We start from the raw sequence: 20,283 nt of genomic DNA, 5'->3' as shown, positions 1-20,283 counted from the left end.
ATGGCTGTTCTGTACGCAATAAGAATAAAATATACAAAAAAAAAAATTCCCATACCTTTGGTCTAAAGTATAGAGGAAGATCCATAAAAATGGCATAATTCGCAGTAATGGCAAAGTCATGCATCATAATAGGGTCTGATATTGTTATTGGCACCGGGTCATGCATCAAACCATCCTTAGAAATAACTCTGTAGGTGATATACGGTGGTTTATGAGAGTAGCCAAAGGTAAACATCTCACCTGCATGGTTCCATTAACAAAAGGAATTACCTACAATATACATTTTTGAATCAAGATTCATCAGTATAGATTGACTATATTTCTTTTTAGAGGATAGGGGCTTTACCAGTGACTGGATCAACCTTTGGATGAGCAGTGAAGGAATGCGCCAATCTCTTGTCATAATCCAGCATACCAAGTGTTTGAAGATCTCCGTCTTCCAAAACTTTAAGAGCATCTGTACATGCAATGGATGCTACATTCAAATTGGGAAACATTCTTGTAACGTGTGAGGAAAGCATAATGCCACTTTTTTATCATTGATTTAGTGCAGGACCATCAATAGCCAGGAATTTTCTGCTCAGTGTGGCTCAACCTAGAGAACGGTGAAGAAAACACTCAAAACTAAAGGGCATATGAAAATCTCAGCAACCCTGTTAGGAACTGACTGAGATTCAATACCTGGAAGACCTATAATTTTTCTTTTTGTAACAATTTTTCCTTTTTTTATTTTTATTTTTAATTTCAGAAGTGAAAACAAATAGAGAAGCTGACTTACAAGGTTTATCGGCTTCTGAAAGAGCCAAAAGTTTCCCATGATGATAAATAAGAGCCGTATTCCCTGAATGTTGACAAATCATTAGAACTTCTGGTACCTGGCAGACAAGCTAAAACAGGAAAATACATGGAAATTATGGAATAAAAGTAATAACAGTTTTAAAACCACAATAGCTCGCATGCTATAATTCTGAGGAATAAATTCTCACCAGAGGTGCATAATCCCACAAGATATTCTGGCATTTGGGAAGAAATAAAATAATTGACAAGCCTACCAGTTCCAGTTCCATAGGAAGTGTCCAATACGCCCAGCTTTTCTCTTAGCATTTGCATTTGAACCATGAGTAAGCCAAACAGCCCCTTCAAGTCTCCAATCTGTAAAGTATGTGAGAAAAAATTATGAGACCTCCGGGTTAAGCCTTTGCAAAGTGAGTTTTATATCTTGGCATTGTTTGTAGTTTTACAATCATAATAAACAAGAACAAGAAAACTAGTGACCAATTGAATGACTGATTCTGCCACTTCTTGTTTACACTTTCATTTTCCTACTTAAAGGAGGAGGGAAAAAAAGAATACCTAGCTCATGAGACTGCCACATGAAGCTGGGGTTTGGGGAGGACAGCATGCACAAAACCTTGCCTCCACATTCAAAGAAGCTGTTTTCAAACCCAGTAAATCTGCTTGGGTCATTCTTAATTGCGATTAAGACAGACCCAAGTCCAAAACCACCCTCATGCCTGATGCATTGCTGACCAATTGTGCCCAATCCCAAGCACACAATATTCTATTCCTCCTTTGTGTCCATCAAAGCCTGAAACCCTAGCTATCCTTGTGCCGCTGCCACCACACCCCTATAAACTGGGAATGCCATTTGAGCAGCTCCTTCACTACAGAAAACACAAGGCCAAGATCCATTCTCACAGCAAACTTCCTCAGTCCAGCCACCATATCCTTCCATTTTTTCACTTGATTCATCTTGTTCATCAACTACAGCTGATGACTCAAACAGAAGCTTCGCCAATGCATCGGCAAAAAATCACCATTGATTTCTTCTTATGGCATATGTTACATAGAAAGGACAGCACCCGTTTAAACTAAATCCAAGAGCTAAAAAACTAACCCGATTATTTTTCCTGGCTTTCGCACGCTAGGCGAAAACCCTGCAACACATGTTAGAAAGGGCAGCACCCGTTTAAACTGAATCCAAGAGCTAAAAAACTAACCCGATTATTATTCCTGGCTTTCATGTGCTAGGCAAAAACCCTGCCACCTGCCCAATGCCAAGGAAGACACACGCAGTGACCTTGCATCAAAAGATATATCCCGATTCATCTCTCCCTACCTATAACTTTCCCCAACACATGAACAAATCTTCAAGCATTTACTTTCTCAAAACTCAGCTTGAACACATTTTGGAAGAGATCTCCCCCTTGCAGCCTAAATCTAACATGTCCTAAACCAAAAAAAAAAAAATAGGGAAAAAACCGAAGAAAAGATTCCATTTGCAGGGAACTTGGAAGTGAGAGACAAGAGAGGAGCTCGCTACTTGAAGTGTATGGTCTTGAATTTCTTGATTACCATGGCATATTTTTCCTGTGGCGACGATTGCTTCCATAAGATTATTTGTGTCACTTGTTATCAGTTTCAATAGAACTTTGCACCAACTAGATGTCAAAAATGCAATTCCACATGGTGATCTACCTTCAACCAATTGTTTTTGTAAAACAAATGACAAAGCAGACTTTGACATTAATTAAGTTCATTAACAATCTCCAAAGTCCAAATTATAAACTAGTGACACAACATATTTTACACAATTATAAGAACTAAGAAAATGCCAAATGAATGAGGACAAGAACTTCACAAAAATAAAGGAGACATTCAAAATTGTAATAATTGTCGTTTATGAGCCAAAGAATTAAACTTTGGAAAAGGATAATTGAGCAAAGACTAAGTTAGAAACAAGGGTTTCAGAAAATTAGTATGGTTTTATGTTTGGGCGATAAACTACAAAAGTCATACATCTATTAAAAAGATTAATAGAAAATTTTAGGGAGAAGATAAGAGACTTGCACATGATTTTTATTGACTTAGAGAAAGTCTATGATATGGTACCTAGGATGTTCCATAATGGGTCTCTAAACAAAAGGGAGCATGCAGTAGGTATACCGATGTCATTAAGGATATGTATGATAAGATATGTTCAATAGACTAATGACTAATGATAGGGCTACAGATGGAGAATGTAGGGAATTTCCACTCACAATAGGTATACGTCAAGGGTTTGCTTTGACACCTTATCTTTTTACATTGATGATGGATGAACCTAGAAGAAGTATACAAGATAAGGCTCCATGGCATATGTTGTTTGCACATGATATGGTCTTTGATTGATGAAACTGGGGGTCACAACAGGTACAAGTCAAGGGTTTGCTTTGACACCTTATCTTTTTACATTGATGATGGATGAACCTAGTAGAAGTATACAAGACAAGGCTCCATGGCATATGTTGTTTGCCCATGATATGGTCTTTGATTGATGAAACTAGGGGTGGAGTAGAATCTAAGTTAGAAATATGGAGAGAATCTTTAGAATCTAAAGGTCTTAAGACAAGAAAAAATTAGACAGAATATAAAGTACTTCAGTCTTGGTAAGAAGAATATTGGAGATAAGACTAAACCTAATGGTTAAGAAATTAATATATGGAAAAGATAGCACCTATGTAAATAGCTTAGCCAAGGGAGATGAAAGGTTAGTTCAACGTAAAAGTGTAACTTAAAAGCTTAGTTAAGGAGGGGGTGTAAAGAGGGTGTAACTCCTAAGTAATGGAGGGAAAATAAAGGGACAGCCTTTTTAAGACCATAAAAATTCTTACAACTTAAAGATACCCGAAATTGAATACTAAAGGAAATTTTGTCCATAAAAGGGGGCTCTGGAAGGTACTCAGGGGCAATTCGATATTTTAAATTATAATTACATTACCTACACACTATCATGATATTGACTTAGTGTCAGAGAAACCTATAGAGGCGACTAAGGGACTCCTAAGCTCTCCTTTTCCTCTTGATTGCAAGTGATCGTCACAAACTGTGTAATTGGAGAAAAAGCGTTGTTGGGGGGGGGGGGGGGGGGGGGGGAGGAGGTGGAGGGCACTTCAGTAGGGGTGGCAAGATGGGTTAACATGTCGAGTTTGGGCAGGTCATAAATGGGTCGGGGTTAAACGGGTTCGAGTTCAGGTTGACCCACTTAGTAACGAGTGACTAATAGGTAAACCCCCACCCGTTTAAAAATATTATTTATTTATTTCAAAAATTTTAAAATAAAAATTGAAGATATCCCCAGCTTGGCAGCCTCTCTCTCTCTCTCTCTAGTAGCAAGCCATGAGGCCTTGTCTTTCTTGAGATCTAGCCCTAGCCCACTTCCCCTCTCCCCTTCCATGTCCCAATCCTCCTGATTCCCCCAAATCCTCCTCTCTCTCCCTCTCCTATCTCCCCCATCCAATGTCTTCTCTACAAGACTATGCCCAGATCTCACATCCAAGATCTGGCCCGAGCCTCCGACAGCTCACAGCGCCACTGAGCATTTCAATCAACTACCGGATTTTCTACTCCTCGTCTTCAACAAGATCGGCGATGTCAAGGCTCTGACTGATGCTGTGTCATTTCGCGAAGGACTACCGTCTGGGTAGGGTAGCACCGTATTAAGGGGAGGGCCGGAGGGGGTGACGGTCGTGAGGCTTCTGTCCTGCTGAGCCGAGTGCCGTCTAGGTAGCACCGTAGCTGGGGGAGGGGGAGGGCCAATTGCAGCCTTGTCGTGCGTGAGGGTCCTAAGGCCTTAGGCACAAAGGGGCTAAGAGTGGGTTAGGGTAGATTTAGGTTTTATTTAATTATTTTATATATACAGTAAGATAAACAAGTCACCCGACAGGTGACCCGACCCGATCCCACCTAACACGTTTAATAAACACATCGGGTCCAGGATGTCAGCTGGTATTAAACCCAAACCCAGTTTAAACCGGCGGGTCACAAGTCACCCATCAGGTTTCAACCCGTTTTACCACCCCTAACCTCAGTGACCCCCAAATTGAGGAATATCTTGGCCCAAAGACCAAAGGAGGCTCGGTAAAAAAAGAAAAAAAGCAAGAAGTCCACCCACAACAATGAACACCAAGATACCAAACTCTTACACATAATAAGTTGTTGGGCGACCAGTTATGACCGTAGTGGGATCAAGAATAGGAGGGTCCTTTATTTCACTTAGATGGACCACGTCAATATCTTGCTCTCTTTAGACTTCTTGCCATCAAGGAAAGGTGCACCTCTATTCATTTAAACTTAATTGCCACACACTAAATAATAAGAACACACACCTTAGCCATATGTATGAAATTTTAGAAAACAAACCATGAGATCAATGTCTAGTTGGATCCTCAATTTGACAATTCAAAAAGATGAATCGCAAGGCTAATGCTTGAACCATGTCAATTTAAAAACTTTTAGATGATGAAACTTTCAGCAATTAGATGTGCAATATATATATTCTTTTGTTTTTATTTTGGGGATATTTTATTCAATCCGAATAGATACTTGGGAGTCTTCTTTCAAAATGTTAAGGTCTTCTTCATTTGAAAATTTTCCCCTACATGGACCAAATTATATCTAAAGTTACATCTAAAAATGCCCAACAATGAGCAATATTCATGCACTTCCTTTTCATTTCAAAAGTTGAACTGTCCCAAAACTAAGATATTATTTATTAACTCATTTTTTATTCCAATCAAAATTAAATGGTTGGAATAAATTAATCAAAATGACTAATATCAATTTTAATTAGCACAAAGTTATTCTGTTTGACCATTTATTTACTTATTCAAGTGCTTGAATTATTTAAGAAGCAATTAAAATTTATGAAGTTGTCCAATTGAAGTATGTAAGACTACTTCACTTGTAGAGTGTGGAAATTGTAAAAATTTTCATTAGAAAGAGTTCGTTGGGATTTGTGGAGATAATGCTCGACAATGTAAAAAAATTACTAGGTTCTTTTCTCTTTATTTATTTTTATTTTAACATGTAAATAATCTGACATTATATTTACAACAAAATGAATGAACAAGAAATAATTTTTTATTTTTTCTTAATGGAATAAAATGGCAGTATTATAATTTTATAAAAAAATAAGAAAAGAGGAAAAAGTTAAGATTTGGAAACTTTGACAAATTTGATTATGCAATGAAAAGAGAGTACAGGGGCTTATTAAGCCTTGTATTGGTAAGTACACAGATCAGGCATCTAGCTTGCACGAGTAAAAACACCATGTGCTCAATGAAATGCTGAATCTAAACGTCAGTGCCATTTATTGAACTGTAATTACAAAATTTTTTAGTGTTTTCTTCTCTTCAAATTTTTTGCCATAAAGGAAATTTAGGCATGTCTCTAACTCATTTAAGTTTAATTGCCTTACCTTTAGCACATAACATTCATATATGGAGGTAAAAACTTCGTTATGGGTCTCACAGTATCTACATGCTTCTTACCCAACTTTTAGTTAGTTGGTGAAAGCCACGTTTAATTCATAATCAGATAATTGCATGCATCAACCATTTGACCATAATAGAAACACTTTGAAATAAAATAAATACCTATACCCACCTAAATTAGTTGGCAAAAAATAAAATCTCAATCCCAGATTCCCAGCGCTATAGGTATTAGAATGGGTGAACATGTTGTAATGTCATATCAGTACTATTGCATATAGGATTGGTCTAGAAAATGATTACCTAGTGATTATATAATGAGCGTAATCTGTGCACCAAAATTTATGATGGTGAATGGCCAATTCTAACTTGAGAATCATACACCCAAAATGCATAAGCATCAACTGAAAAAGCGCAAAAGGCGTGCTTTTGTACAAATGTGTAAGCTTCAACGTGTAATGCATTAGCCTTTTTAGAATTTAGTATTTTAGATTGAGCCTTAAGGTGTTTTAGGCATGCCTTGCCTGGAGGCGAGCCTCAATTGAGCCTTTTAAAACATTGGATGATAAGATAAAGGAGGGGCTGGTATGGTTTGAGCACCTGCAACGTATGCCAAAAAGTGCACCAATGAAGAGGAGGGAGCTAGTTACTGTTAGGGGCAGTAGAAGGGAGTGGCTGTAGATGGGATAGGGACAGATCTAAAATAACTTGGAATGAGATATTTAGGATTTAACATCTCTCAAATTGTCTGAGGAAACTGCCCAATATCATATAAATTAGCAAAAAAATATTCATGTAGCCAACTACATCTAGTGGGACATAAGACTTGGTTATGCACCATAAGAAAACCAAAACTGATCTCATCATAACTTTGCAAATTCAAATGCACTTGGGACTACAACTGGAGATGTAATTAAGGATATACACGATAGGGTGATGACTAGTGTTAGGACTATACATAGAAGGGAATTCTGAATCACAATGGGTGTACATGAACTGTCTGCTTTTAATAAGGACTAAGTGAGTAAACATTGTTTCGACTCAACTTGACTTGAATACATCCCTAGTCCTTATTCTTGTTCCATTATTAATGGATGAACTTAACAAGAATACCCAAAATGAGTCTTAAATATGTTGGTTGGCGATGATATCTTTTGAATGACTAGAGGTGAAGTAGAGTCTAAGTTAGAAATATGGAGAGAAGCATTAGAATCTAAAGGTTTTAAGATAAGTAGAAATAAAATAGAATATATAAGATGTAGTTTTAGTTATTTTAGGTGGAATTTTGGAGAGAATATTAAACTTAATGCAAGAAACTAAAAGCACTAGTAGATTTCACTATCTTAGAAATTATGCAAGCTGAAGAAGAAATTGAAGAAGATGTAATACAAGCGGCTAAAACAAGTAAGGTAAAATGGAGAGATGCTTTGGGCATGTTGAGTGATCGTAGAGTACGCTTAAAATTAAAAGGAAAGTTCTGTACAATGGCAATAAGGCCAGCTATGCTATATGGTTAAGAATGTTGAGCAAATAAAGAACATATTCAAAAGTAGAAGTTGCCGAAATGAGAATACTAAGGTGGATGAGTGGTATAATTCTAAAATATAAATTAAGGAATGAGCACATTGGTGATAAGTTGGGCATAGCACCTGCAGAAGATAAGATAAGGGAAAGGTGGTTAAGATGTTTTAGGAACTTGGGATGTCGGCCAGCTAGTTAACGTTGTTGGCACTGTGGCAGTAAGAGAGATAGGGGTACACCTAAAATAACTTGGAGTGAGATGGTAAAGGACACTGCCCTAGAACGGCAGAATGGCAGAAGAAGATCCATGTAGCCAACCCACCCATTGGGATTGGTTGGTTTGTTGTTGTTTTTGTTATTTGCATGAAGGTCACTAATTTAACCAATTCATGTGAATATAGTTTAGAATAGGCAGCAAATCTCCTGAATGCAACAAAAGGAAACTAAGATTCAGGAAATTTTGTAACAGATAATTTCAAGCAGCAGCACAGTTCAAATAAATTTTAGACACAATGTATGACTTACTACTAATGGTGATAAATTAAAATCAGAATCCAAATGACATAATAAGAAAATGAAGAGAAGTGTCAAATTTGAAAAGAAAAAAGCTCACTATACCTTCATAAATTTAGATCCTCCAAAAAACTCTTCCTGTTTAAGACGTGATGTCCGTACATATCGTGAGACATATGTTGCTTTTCCATCTTTGATGCGCAAACCATGAACCATGCTGCAGAATTAAGAAAATCAGGAAAACCATCACTGCCTAAGGAAGATAATAGTGGATAGCAGCACTTTTATACAAAAAATAAATTAGGAAGGCCAAAAAAAAACATACTGGATACTCGAACATTAATATTCAACATAAAAGAGCAAAAAGATATGTAGGTCAAACAATAACTCTTGATTCAACATGTCCATCCCCAGTGACCACAACTCACCTACCCCAACACAAACTCCTCTCCAGAGTTTAGATTGTTGATAACATAATCGCTATAAGTAAAAGATTCAATTATTCATAATGTAAGAACCCATCATGCAAAGCAGGAATGGTGCAAGGAGATTTGTACCAACAAATTGGTAGGTATATTTTCCATTACAAAGACAAAGTCCACAACTCTAGATGTATAGACCAACAAAACAATCAGAATTTTCCTTTTCTATCATAAAAAGCTGACATAATTTCCCCTTGTTTGCTAAGATCTGATAGCTCAAATATATTTCTTCCTAATGTTCTTTCTCCAAACACAAACTAGAAACTTATAGTAAAAAAGCCCATTTTTTTGTTGGTATATTTCAATAGACTGACACTAGAGCTATGCAATGTGTCACAGACATGGAGATCTCAGTTAACAAAAAACACCCTTGCCAAGACCCTACCAAAGTGTCAAGGACTCACGCCTGTGCAGCAGCAAGACTACACCAAGTCCAGCCTAGTTGTACTCATCCTTATCCAAGGAGACAATCTAAGTGTCTAACCCAGTGGTCAAGTCTCACGGCTTGATAGCCCTTAAACCAACTAAGGTTGTCATTGAGGAACCCGGACTCAAATGGAAAGAGAAATAACTCACATACCAGCAGAGCACTGAAGGTAACTTTCATTCCCACACCACAACCAGTGTCTTGGATGACATCACCCAACTATATAGTCGACAACCAAGAAGGGCGTACATCCAAACTTCTGGGCTAAGATTACCGCATGATCTCATTTAGAAAGCACTTGTAATAATCTTTTGTTTTGATAAAAATAAATAAAATAAATTAAGAGAGAAATTTCACTTACTCCTAAATCTCTCATTTGAATTCTGAGGTTTTTTCATTCTATAGTAAAACTTTCAACAACTTTCTCAAAAATTTGAGATTTCAATAAATTTCAGAAGATTCGTTGATATTTTGATGGAAATCTTGTAAGACGGAAATCGACTGCCATTTCGATTTTGAGGGTGGCAAAAACTGGAACTTTCGACAGAAATTTCAACAATTTCATGGAAATTTAAGACCATGATGGTCATACATCTTAGATTCAACAACACCACCATCAACACTATCCAAACCAACCACAACGTCACAGTCACATATTGGAAACATCCCTGCGATAACCGCATAGTCGCATGACTCGCATCTAGGTTAAACAACCTGCCCTTCAAGTCAAAAACATATACCAAAACCATGTATCAAGATCGCAAGTCTCTAGGACCCTAACACAATGCTTAATGACATAAATCTGTCTTTAATGGCATAAATCTGTCTTTGCTAAGGTAAGTATCTATATCTATATCCCTTTACCTGCATTATAGAAAATATTTTCAGGAAATACCTCCACAATCAAGTGTGCTTACCACCATCCAAAATTTAATGTCGAAAATTACTTGGCAATTCCTCTATGAACACAAGAAAATCTATGAAAAGAATGTACAAACTCCTGATGAGTGACTTTGCATAGAGATTCAACATAGACTCATTAAATGTTTCAGCATTGAAGTCATGACATGGACATTATATAAAGCCATAATTAGTTTTTAAGTATAAATTTAAGTAGCTTTAATTAGACATGACTATATGAGAGTAATCTTAGAGATAAATATGAAACATGCTCAGACTTTAGGTGCCTCCATAAGCTTTTACCACTGATATCATATATAGCTACACCACCCCTAAAAACATGTAAAAACATATATGATATCTCATAAATGCTTTAGGACGAGAAGATATTTGATATTGTTGAAAATATTTACTCATGGGTTGTCCACATTAGAAAAGTGAGGGGAGGAGTGGCTTATATACATGGGTGGGCCCAAGACCAAATGACTTAAACTTTTAGATTAAGTCAATGTTCATTCATGTATATGAGACCCAAATGAGGACTCCCTCGATATCAACAAGTGGTATCAGAGTCGAAGGCTCGTAATTCTTTGCAAGAGACCAAAGAGCTAATTCTCCCAACATGCAAAGAGTTGGAGGACCAAGTGTGTGACCAATGCCCATAAAAGATCATATGAGCTAGGCAAATGAATACGAAAAGAGTAAAGATGTGAGAGGTGGGATTGATTCAAAGACATGAGGAACATAATCCAAGGCACATAAGATGCGAGAATAAGACCCAACTGGGCAATTATTTAAGAATTGGGCATGCTCCCCAAGGCAAGATGTTTCTACTCAGAGGAGAGATCCAAAGAATCACAAGTGAAAGGGAGATTGTTGAAAATATTCACGTGTTATCCCACATCAAAAAGTGAGAGAAGGATTGGCTTATATACATGGATGGCCCAAGACTCAATGATTAAGTCACAAGTGAAAAGGACATTGTTGAAAATATTCACTTTTTATCCCACATCAAAAAAGTGAGAGAAGGATTGGCTTATATACATGGATAGGCCTAGGAATTAATGACTAAGTTTTTGAATCAAGATGGTGCTTGCCCATGTACATCAAACATGCTCACGAGGACTCCTTCAGTGCTATCAAGTGGCATTAGAATCAATGGTTCATAACCATAAGTGAGCGATGATAAGAGCTACTTCTTTCGACCTGTTAATAGTCAGATTAGGTGCTTGACCATGGGAGGAAAGATGAATTTGAAGGCACATCGAATGCAAAGTGATGCACATAAGTGCAAAAGTAAGGCCAACTTGAGCAATTTTTAGAGAATTGGGCTTGTTCCTAAAAAGAAGATGCTTTCCTCTTAAAAGGAGTGTTAGAAACTTACATGCGAGGGGGGTATTGTTGGAAATGCGAAATATCCACTTCAAGTTGTCTCACATCCAAAAAAAAAGAAGTGAAGGAAGAGTGTCTTATAAACATATATGGGCCCTAGACCTAATGGCTTAACCAGTGAGGACTTCCTAGAGTCAACAAGTAGTATTCATACCTTTGGGTAAGTCACGATAATGTTTCTAATGTGCTAACAGCTTAACAATTACAGGACCAAATGTATCATTGAAGCCAATAAGGATTATCTAAGTCAGGCAGATGGACCCAAGAGGGATCAATATGTGGAAGGTAGGACTGATTGAAGGCACGTGGAAGTGTGGAACATAATCCAAGACATGTAAGGTGTAGAGGTAAAGCCCACTTAAGCAACTACATGATAGAATTGGGCTTGCTCTCAAATGCGAAAAAATTTCCCCTTAAGGGGTAGTGCTAGAGACTCACAAGTGAAGGGGAAAATTGTTCAAAATATTCACTTGTGAGTTGTGAGTTGTCTTGCATTAGAAAAGTGAGTAGAGGAGGAGTGGCTTGTATACATGGATGGGCCCAAGACTGGGTTGAGTTGGTGCTCACCCATGCATATCAATCCCACACAAGGACTCAACCGGCATCAAAAGAGACCAAACATCCAGATTTACATTTAGTGCGTTACCAAAGATCACTGCTATTATCTTGATAAGCCACTGCTACCTTAGGTCATTGCTATCTACATTTTAGTACTTTACCAAAGATCACTGCTATTATCTACTTGATAAGCCACAACTACCACAGGTCATTGCTATCTACTGTAGGTCACTGCTACCATAGTATTTTACCATAGGTCAATGCTACACAGGTCACAGCTATCATCATGTGCAGCATTTGCATTCTTGGTTATGACCCAAATGTAAAATAATAAAAACATGCAATCAATTAGTGCTAGAATATAGATGAAATAAAGTATGATTATAAAAGATTAAGTGTAGAGATGGAGGGGTTGGCTCCAAAAAAAATAACAGCCCTCCAATTCTCAGAGGATGTTAAACTAGATCTGGCAGCAGCAGAAGAATAATATAGTTGACCCCACATAGCAGGATTTATGTTTTGTTGCTATTGCAGCTGTTTTATTGGAGCGTTTACCACTCAATCCGCTTGACAGTCACGCTGTAACTTTTATCAGCAAGGCTTGACCTTTTGAGTTGGAAATGTTCACTAATCATCATACTACAATAAAGAGATGCACCATGCGAAGACACTAAAGCAATATATAAAATGGGAACAATAGTGATATTGGAATTATTTAGTTATCATCGGTCAGCAAAACTTCAACCAAGCTTAATGTTGCAATTTCAGTTGAGAACAAGGAAAGAAAAAACGCACCCATCTCCATCAAACCTGCAAAGAGAATAACAAAGAAGGTAAGAACTAAGCTGCATACTTATTTACACAAAGTGTAAAGAGTAATGATCATATCAATTAGATTGTTATCCACATAGAAAAATCGCAGGTTTTTTTTTTGAAATACTCTACATGAGCAAAAAAATGTACCAGTGATATCCAGCCACTGGGGAAAATTTCGGATTAGGACCAACCCTCACAAACTCACCATTCAAGCACTCCTGCATAGCAAAATTTCCCAATTTCATGTCACTTGAATTTCCAGACAACCAAAAAAAAAAAAAAAAGCCAGCTATTACTGCAGGAAATAAAACAATTCAGCTGCTTCCTTCTAAAGACAATGGGTTATGAACTTACAGATGTGTTTTCTTTAAAGGTCCAATGTGCTGATATCAGATTTCTAAGCAGGTAAGAATACATCTATATGCATATATCAACTAAGTAAGGCTACTCTCTAGGACAAAAACCCTAAACCCTTCTTTTCACTTTTCATTGAATATCTAGGGGGAAAAAACGGAAACTTCTCTGAGGTTTAATTGCCCCATCCAAATTTGAGGGAAATTTTCAAAAAATTTTGAACTTAACTTTAACAATTGAATATTTCATTCATCTTCTCATCTTCAAGACCTACTAAGACAACATGATCATTTGTAGTCTCATCCTAATTTGGGCCCTAGGGATCCACTTCAGGCAACCTTTCACAGATGCAGTCCCTCAGATAGTCAAAACACAAACCGCCTGCTAAAACAGTATAACTTGGCTTCTATCCAAGAGAAAAATTCTTAAAGAGTTACTCCTTCAGTAACAGTCTGGAAACATATTTTCAGCCTTTTACAGATAAAATCAGAGGAAGACAACTTCCTCATTGCGAAAACCCCCTAAAAATTGCACTTCTTAAGTGTTAAAGTTATGTAACCTAGACATCAATTGAATTACTAACCCTTTAATTGAGTCATAGTTGCCATCATCTTTGAATGGGTCAATTAAACCCAAATTTAGCTGAAAAACCAGAGTATATTGTGCACGTGTTACCCCTTAGCTGAGGTGTCAAAATTTGGTCAGTACATATATGAGACCAAAGTTTACTTCAACCGATCAACTATATAAAATAGTGACTAAATTGCCTTGATCAATAGGTTGGTAACCAAAGTGAGGGATTTCGGCAACATAAGTTCAGAACCCTTGATGCTCACATTCAAAAATATAAGTTAGAAACCCTTAGTGCCAGCTTTTGATTCATCCAAAAATCCTAAAGCAATTTTGGGATTCCTGAGAATCTATCACACCCCCAAGATATGCTCATCTATTTATTTTTTAGTAATTGATTTCTAAATTCACATGGGAACTACATTCTATTTCCAGGCATAAATTATAGGTCATTTATCAAACCAAGTGCCCAACAAAAGCATATTTTACCGGTTTATTCATACCTAATCCAAGAAAACAAAAAGCTTTTAATTTTCTTAGCCCCTTTCTCTCCTCCTAGACTTTTCTCAGCATCCAACCAACTCAGGGAGTTATCAATCAAGCAAAATAAAGACAACTGACAAGCGAATTCCCAAATCAAATGCCTAACAACACCATTCTTCACTGGCTATTCAGTGCAAAACTTTTAATTTTCCTCCACCCCTTTTCTCCTTCTAAAGTTTCTCGGCAACCAACCACACAGCGAGTCATCAGTCGAACAAAGTAGAGAAAATCAGAAAGACACTTCAACGGTCTTTCGTTCTCAATTCGAGAGAAAATGGAATATAAAAACAAACAAAACAAAAGGCCTTAAATTTTCTTCGCCGCTTATATGGTCCTAAACTTTCTGGGCAACCAACCAAACGGAGAGTGATCACTTATCAGTGAAGCGAAGCAGAGGGGACTCACAGGGAGATAGCCTTGGACGAGGAGGTTCTTGCAGGGAGGGGTCTCGTCGGGAACAGGAGCGAAATTTCCAGACAAGTAGTGCTGTGGAGAATCGGAGGAATCGAACATGAGCTTCACCGCAAGCTTCTCCAGCAAGTCCACCACTTTGGAGGCCACTCCTTTACTCGGCTTGGGATTCACCACCACCACCTCTCCATCTCCTCCGGCGCCGCCCCGTGTCTGCTTCTCCGTCTCCATCGCACGCCCCTCTCAGTCTCTGTGTGTGTTCAGTGGTGGTTATCTATCTATCTCTGTGACTCCAGGTGTGGTGGTGGACGTAGTGGAGAGAGATGGGGCACGTAGTGGGACTCTCTTGGACGACATTTAACGGGTAAGAGGTCAATCATCTCATCTCACGCTCTCCCATTATTAAGGGCTTAATCGCTTAAGAAAATTTATGTTGTGATGGGAAAAAAGAATTATTGATTGTGTTTATTCCAAATCATGCACAATACTTTGTATGAAAGTCCTATGTTTAATGAAGATGATTAACATGACCTGTCTTTATGGAAGAGAATTAAGTCATGTGCTCGAGCAACACGTGAGAGTTAAGGTGACTAACTTGACGATCATAATGTTAATGTATAAGCAATCTAACTAGTCTAATAATATATATATTAAAAGATGACTAAATATTTAAAGTTGCACTTGATAGTATAAATTCTGATTATTAATTTTTAATTCATCAACCTAATTCTATCAACTAAAGATTTGATTAGTCAATATTTTAGTTCAATTTTTTTTTTTTGTGTGCACATTTTATTCTGAAGAATAGAGTAGGTGTTTTCAACTCAAGTTGAGTTTATATAGTTGGAAAATTGAACTTGACTTGGAAATTTAAGCTTGAACTCAAGTTGATTAAATTCAATTTTATTAAAAAAATAGTAAGTATAGGAATAATAAATATAAATAATAATTTATAAAATATATAATGTAAAAAATGTAAATTGAATTTACTAACATAATGTAAAAAATGTCAAAATAATGTAAATTTGATTGGCCTTGCAAGAATCATTCAAAAACTTAATCTTGATTTGTTCAGCTATTAGAGTACCTTGAGCACAAATGGTGTCAAGTTGAATTATAGAGCGTGTTAGACAAGAGGATTTATTTGTGTAATCTTTGAGCATTTATTGGAAATATAAGAAGGAACTTGTGATTGGTTGAATTGATGAGTAAGAGGTCGTGGAAACTTATGATCAAAGAATATGGGCAAGGACAACTTCCCTCCTACGATTTGTACTTTCCTACAAGTCTATTCTCTCTTAGATTTTGTACATCTTGTCCTCACTAAACAACATAATTGTACTACACCTTTGAAGGGACAAGTATATAATCGCAAAAACTCACCATTTTTACACTAAATTTCCATAAACCCATTATCATTCATTATCTTTAAATGCAAGCTGGTCAAATATTATCTTGTGAGGAAGCTTAATTTCTTAGAACCTAAAGGTCCATAAAGGGTTTTGAATTTGTTTTTTAATTTAGAACATTCTTTAAAATTGATTTTAGAAAACATTCAATTTAGAGATATTTTTTAATTGAAAATTATCCAATTTTTGTAATACTATAAAGGAGATAATTTCTTTGATGTTTTCTTTTTAAAATGTCAAATTTATCCCTATAACAATCAATGATTATTCAAATTACTCATTTAACTACCCACAACTATCCCAAAATATTCTTATAATTATATCAAATTTATCCCTATAATTACTTATAATTATCCCAAAATATAGCCCTATAACTATGTACAACTATCCAAAATGACCTTATACTATTTAATTATTTGTTATTTTCTTTATAATTTTTTAAAGTTTTAAAATGGAGAGCCATAGAGCGCGCACATAGTGCATGCCCATGACTAGTATAAATAATATGGACTTAAAATTAGGAAGTTTTTCTAAATATATTAGGGTTAGTGATAGGAAAAATCCTCAAACTAAATAAGCAAAGGTAATAAGAATATTATAGTATGTCACTGCCTATAAGCCATATGGTCTCCTTATGTAAAAAGAGAGTCTATCTTTCATTCTAAACCCTTTCTCATCTCTCCTAAGATCCGAATTTGGGATCCCTAACAAATTACAAACTTCAATCAATAGGATGTTCTTAGAAAAGTCCAAATTGGAAAGGTAGAAAATTCGAGTGCAGAAATCCTAATTGCTCTTGATATCAATGGGCATATAGTTGAGAATTTAACATATAATTTAAATATGATTTTGTGAATGAGTTTTAAATTTAAATTAAATTCATTACTAAATTTATTATCTTAATACCGTTGTCTTTCAATTTTAACCTTTTCAATTATCCAAAACATAACTATTTAGTAAAATTTAATAGAAATTACACAAATTAAAATTTTAATTCAATATAAATAATATTTTCTTGTCATATGTTTAATTAGTAATTATAAAAAAATGTTTTATTGTTTGATAAAAATAAAATTTATTATTTTGCTTTTAATCACATGGATATTTTTTGTCATTTTTATTTTTCTTAAGAGATAAAATTGAGAAAAAAAATTCTTAAATTTTCACTAATCGAATCAAGTCGAGTCAGATGAATTTTAAGAAAATTAAGACCAATTAACAACAATTCTAATATATTACCGACTCCTCTATTAATGAGTCGATTTAAAAATATACTCAATTCAAAAATTATTTAGATCAAACAAAAATGTTACCTCCCCAACTATTGTGCTAGTTTGGCTAGAGAATTAGGAAATTTAATAGATGTTGAACAAGCACAATGGGCTCGTAGGGGTTTGTATTCTGCAATGCTCTGCAGAGCTTTCCCATGTGGTTTAACTTACACAATGGGTGGGCCTACTGGCTGGCCCGGCCCATTGGACCGCCATTGCTCTAACATTGAGCCAGAAAACTGAACTCCAAAGCCCAACAAAAAATTGCTTTAACAGTTAGTTTACTGGGATGGGCCCCAATTGAAAGTCATGCCTCATGGGTATTTAATCTTTCTACTTAAACTATCGCGAAATTATATAAGGAACATTTCCTTTCACGTGTTTGTTTTAAAATGTGACAAATTAATTCTACATTCATTAATATTAGAAAGGGTCTTATTTTTAATAAGTTTATAATTTAAGAAATAGACATATTGACACATGGAGGGAAATGTTCTTTGTATAATTTCTCCTTATTTAAGTTAATAAAGTAGGCAAAGAAAATTAATATTAATTAGTGGTCAATATTTTTAATAATTTGGTTACATGTGATTCAAAAAATATCTATTTTTATTAATATAATGATTATAATAAAAGCGTTTGATAGTTTAAACAAAGTTAACTCATAACATAAAATGACTAAGGAGTAACGATTTAAATTTTATCATGAAATTTTATATTCATTTTCTCCTTCTATTTAATTTTATTTTTGGTACTGCTGTATTGTGAATCAAACATAAGCTTAGAAATTAGAATTTAAAACATTCATATTAGGGGCTTTAAGTTTTATTCTTAAGGCTATGTTTGGTATACAAAACACACATTTCTATGAATAGGATAACATATAATGAGAGTCGATAATGAAAATTGTATAAATAATGTAATAGTTTATAAAGAAGTTGTTAAAATTTGGAGAAAGACATTTTTTTCTATTTTATTATTTAGCATTACATGGGTGTATATATATACATGAGTCAAGGAAACAAGATCCCAAATTAATCCTAAATATCTACTCTATAATAATTACACAATAATTGGAAAATGGAAAGTGTAGATATTTCTTTAATACTCCCCCTTAAGTTGGAGCATGGAGATCCGTAATGCCCAATTTGTGTGATAAGTTTTGGAAATGTTCACGATCCAAAACTTTGGTGAAGATATCAGCAAGCTAACTGTGGGTAGGAATATGCTTAGTGAAGAAGAGGCCAACCCGTAACTTTTCATGAATAATGTGACAATCGATTTCTATATGTTTTGTACATTCGTGGAAAACGGGATTTTAGGCAATGTGAAGAGTCGTTTAGTTGTCACAATATAAGAGCATAGGATGGAAATGCGATACACCAATATCATTTAAAAGAGTTTTGAGCCATGTAAGTTCATAAGTAGTAGAAGCAAACGTCTGGTACTCAACTTCGGCAGAGGAGCGAGACACTGTAGTTTGTTTCTTAGTGCGTCGGGAAATTGGACTAGTGCCCAGTTGAATGAAAAAACTAGTGGTGGAGCGGCGAGTGAGAGGACAACTAGCCCAATCCGAATCAGAATAGGTTGAGACTTGAAGAGTGTTGGCAATAGGAAAAAAATAAGCCTTGACTTGGAGATGCCTTAATGCATCGAAGAACACGTAGAGTGGCAACATAATGTGGTTGTTTGGGCTAGTGCATAAATTGACTGAGAATGTTAACAAGAAATACAATGTCGAGACGAATGATGGTGAGATATATCAAACGTCCAACGAGTCGCCGAAACAAGCTTGGATCGGAGAGAAGATCACCATCAGTATTATTGAGCTTGAGATTTTGTTCCATAGGAAAGTAGGTAGGACGAGTACCAAGATGACCTGTAACATCCTCAAAAATTCTCTTATTATATATATATTTTTAACAAATTACTCTAATATTTGAATATGATGGGCACCGCTATGCAATGAAAAACATAAATCACATAACCACATATACATATATATGTATATATACAATACCAGAAATCAGTATTTTCAACCATAGCTACATAATATATCTCTCTCTCCAGTGTCAACTACCCAAAAATACAAAACCTTACACAAAACTTACCCTATAACTAGGGTGACCAAGTGATCTCTATCCGCGAGCCTGATCTGCTCGCCTAATTGGCTCACCTGAAAAATGTTAAAGTGATGAGATGAGTCGACGCTCAGTAAGTGGAAATATGCTATTACTAGTGTGTGGTGACCAACTCATAAAATTATAATAATAGTATTTAAAACTACATGATCTGACAAATCTATAACACACAGGTATAAAAGCTTAAAACATTTATATTATCTGAGTTTTCTATCATTCATATTGCTATAACATACTACATACGATAAAAACTATAAAACTGTATACATATACATAACTGTGTTCTTTCCCTGAGACTTTGTATGTCATGATTTGACCCCTCATGTCAGGGTTGTGCGGCCCATAGGCGAGACTTAATATGGTCGGCCCTCTAAATAAGTCACTATACTTTACATTACCTCAGTCCGGCCAAACTGCATACTCTTCTAGGCCAAGATTGGCTACTACCTCGTCAAACCCGCCCCCTCAACCCAGCGAATTGGGGAGCTGCATACTCTCTGAGCACTGTTGACGGTACTCACACACTATCTGAGATATGTGGTTGCACTCTACCTGTATTAGCAACGGTACCGTGCTCCGTAAACTGTATCTGTCTGTAATATTTCCACAGGGATCTGATACTATATAAGTACATTTATATCTATATCTTTGCTGTTTTCACCATATTTTCAAAATAACCATAACGCTATAATTCTGTACTGTAAATATTGTAATATCTAAGTAA

General features: G+C 35.9%; 1 protein-coding gene across 1 annotated transcript in view; it reads right to left on the bottom strand.

Annotated features, from left to right (window-relative positions):
* LOC131165029 (carotenoid 9,10(9',10')-cleavage dioxygenase 1) overlaps nucleotides 1-15,125 on the bottom strand; it is a 38,362-nt gene extending 23,237 nt beyond the window's left edge. Inside the window, exons 1-8 of the mRNA XM_058122646.1 lie at nucleotides 14,733-15,125; nucleotides 13,008-13,078; nucleotides 12,840-12,854; nucleotides 8,391-8,502; nucleotides 1,053-1,152; nucleotides 779-841; nucleotides 347-457; nucleotides 56-240 (exon numbers count right to left, since the gene is read on the bottom strand). Of these exons, the coding sequence (XP_057978629.1) occupies nucleotides 56-240; nucleotides 347-457; nucleotides 779-841; nucleotides 1,053-1,152; nucleotides 8,391-8,502; nucleotides 12,840-12,854; nucleotides 13,008-13,078; nucleotides 14,733-14,969 (894 nt within the window). The 5' untranslated portion in view covers nucleotides 14,970-15,125. The remainder of the gene's footprint in view (nucleotides 1-55; nucleotides 241-346; nucleotides 458-778; nucleotides 842-1,052; nucleotides 1,153-8,390; nucleotides 8,503-12,839; nucleotides 12,855-13,007; nucleotides 13,079-14,732) is intronic.
* Nucleotides 15,126-20,283: the final 5,158 nt, after the last annotated feature.

This window comes from Malania oleifera, chromosome 9 (genome assembly GCF_029873635.1).
Source record: "Malania oleifera isolate guangnan ecotype guangnan chromosome 9, ASM2987363v1, whole genome shotgun sequence".
Taxonomy (NCBI): Eukaryota; Viridiplantae; Streptophyta; class Magnoliopsida; order Santalales; family Ximeniaceae; genus Malania; species Malania oleifera.
This window is presented reverse-complemented; position numbering and strand designations above follow the sequence as displayed.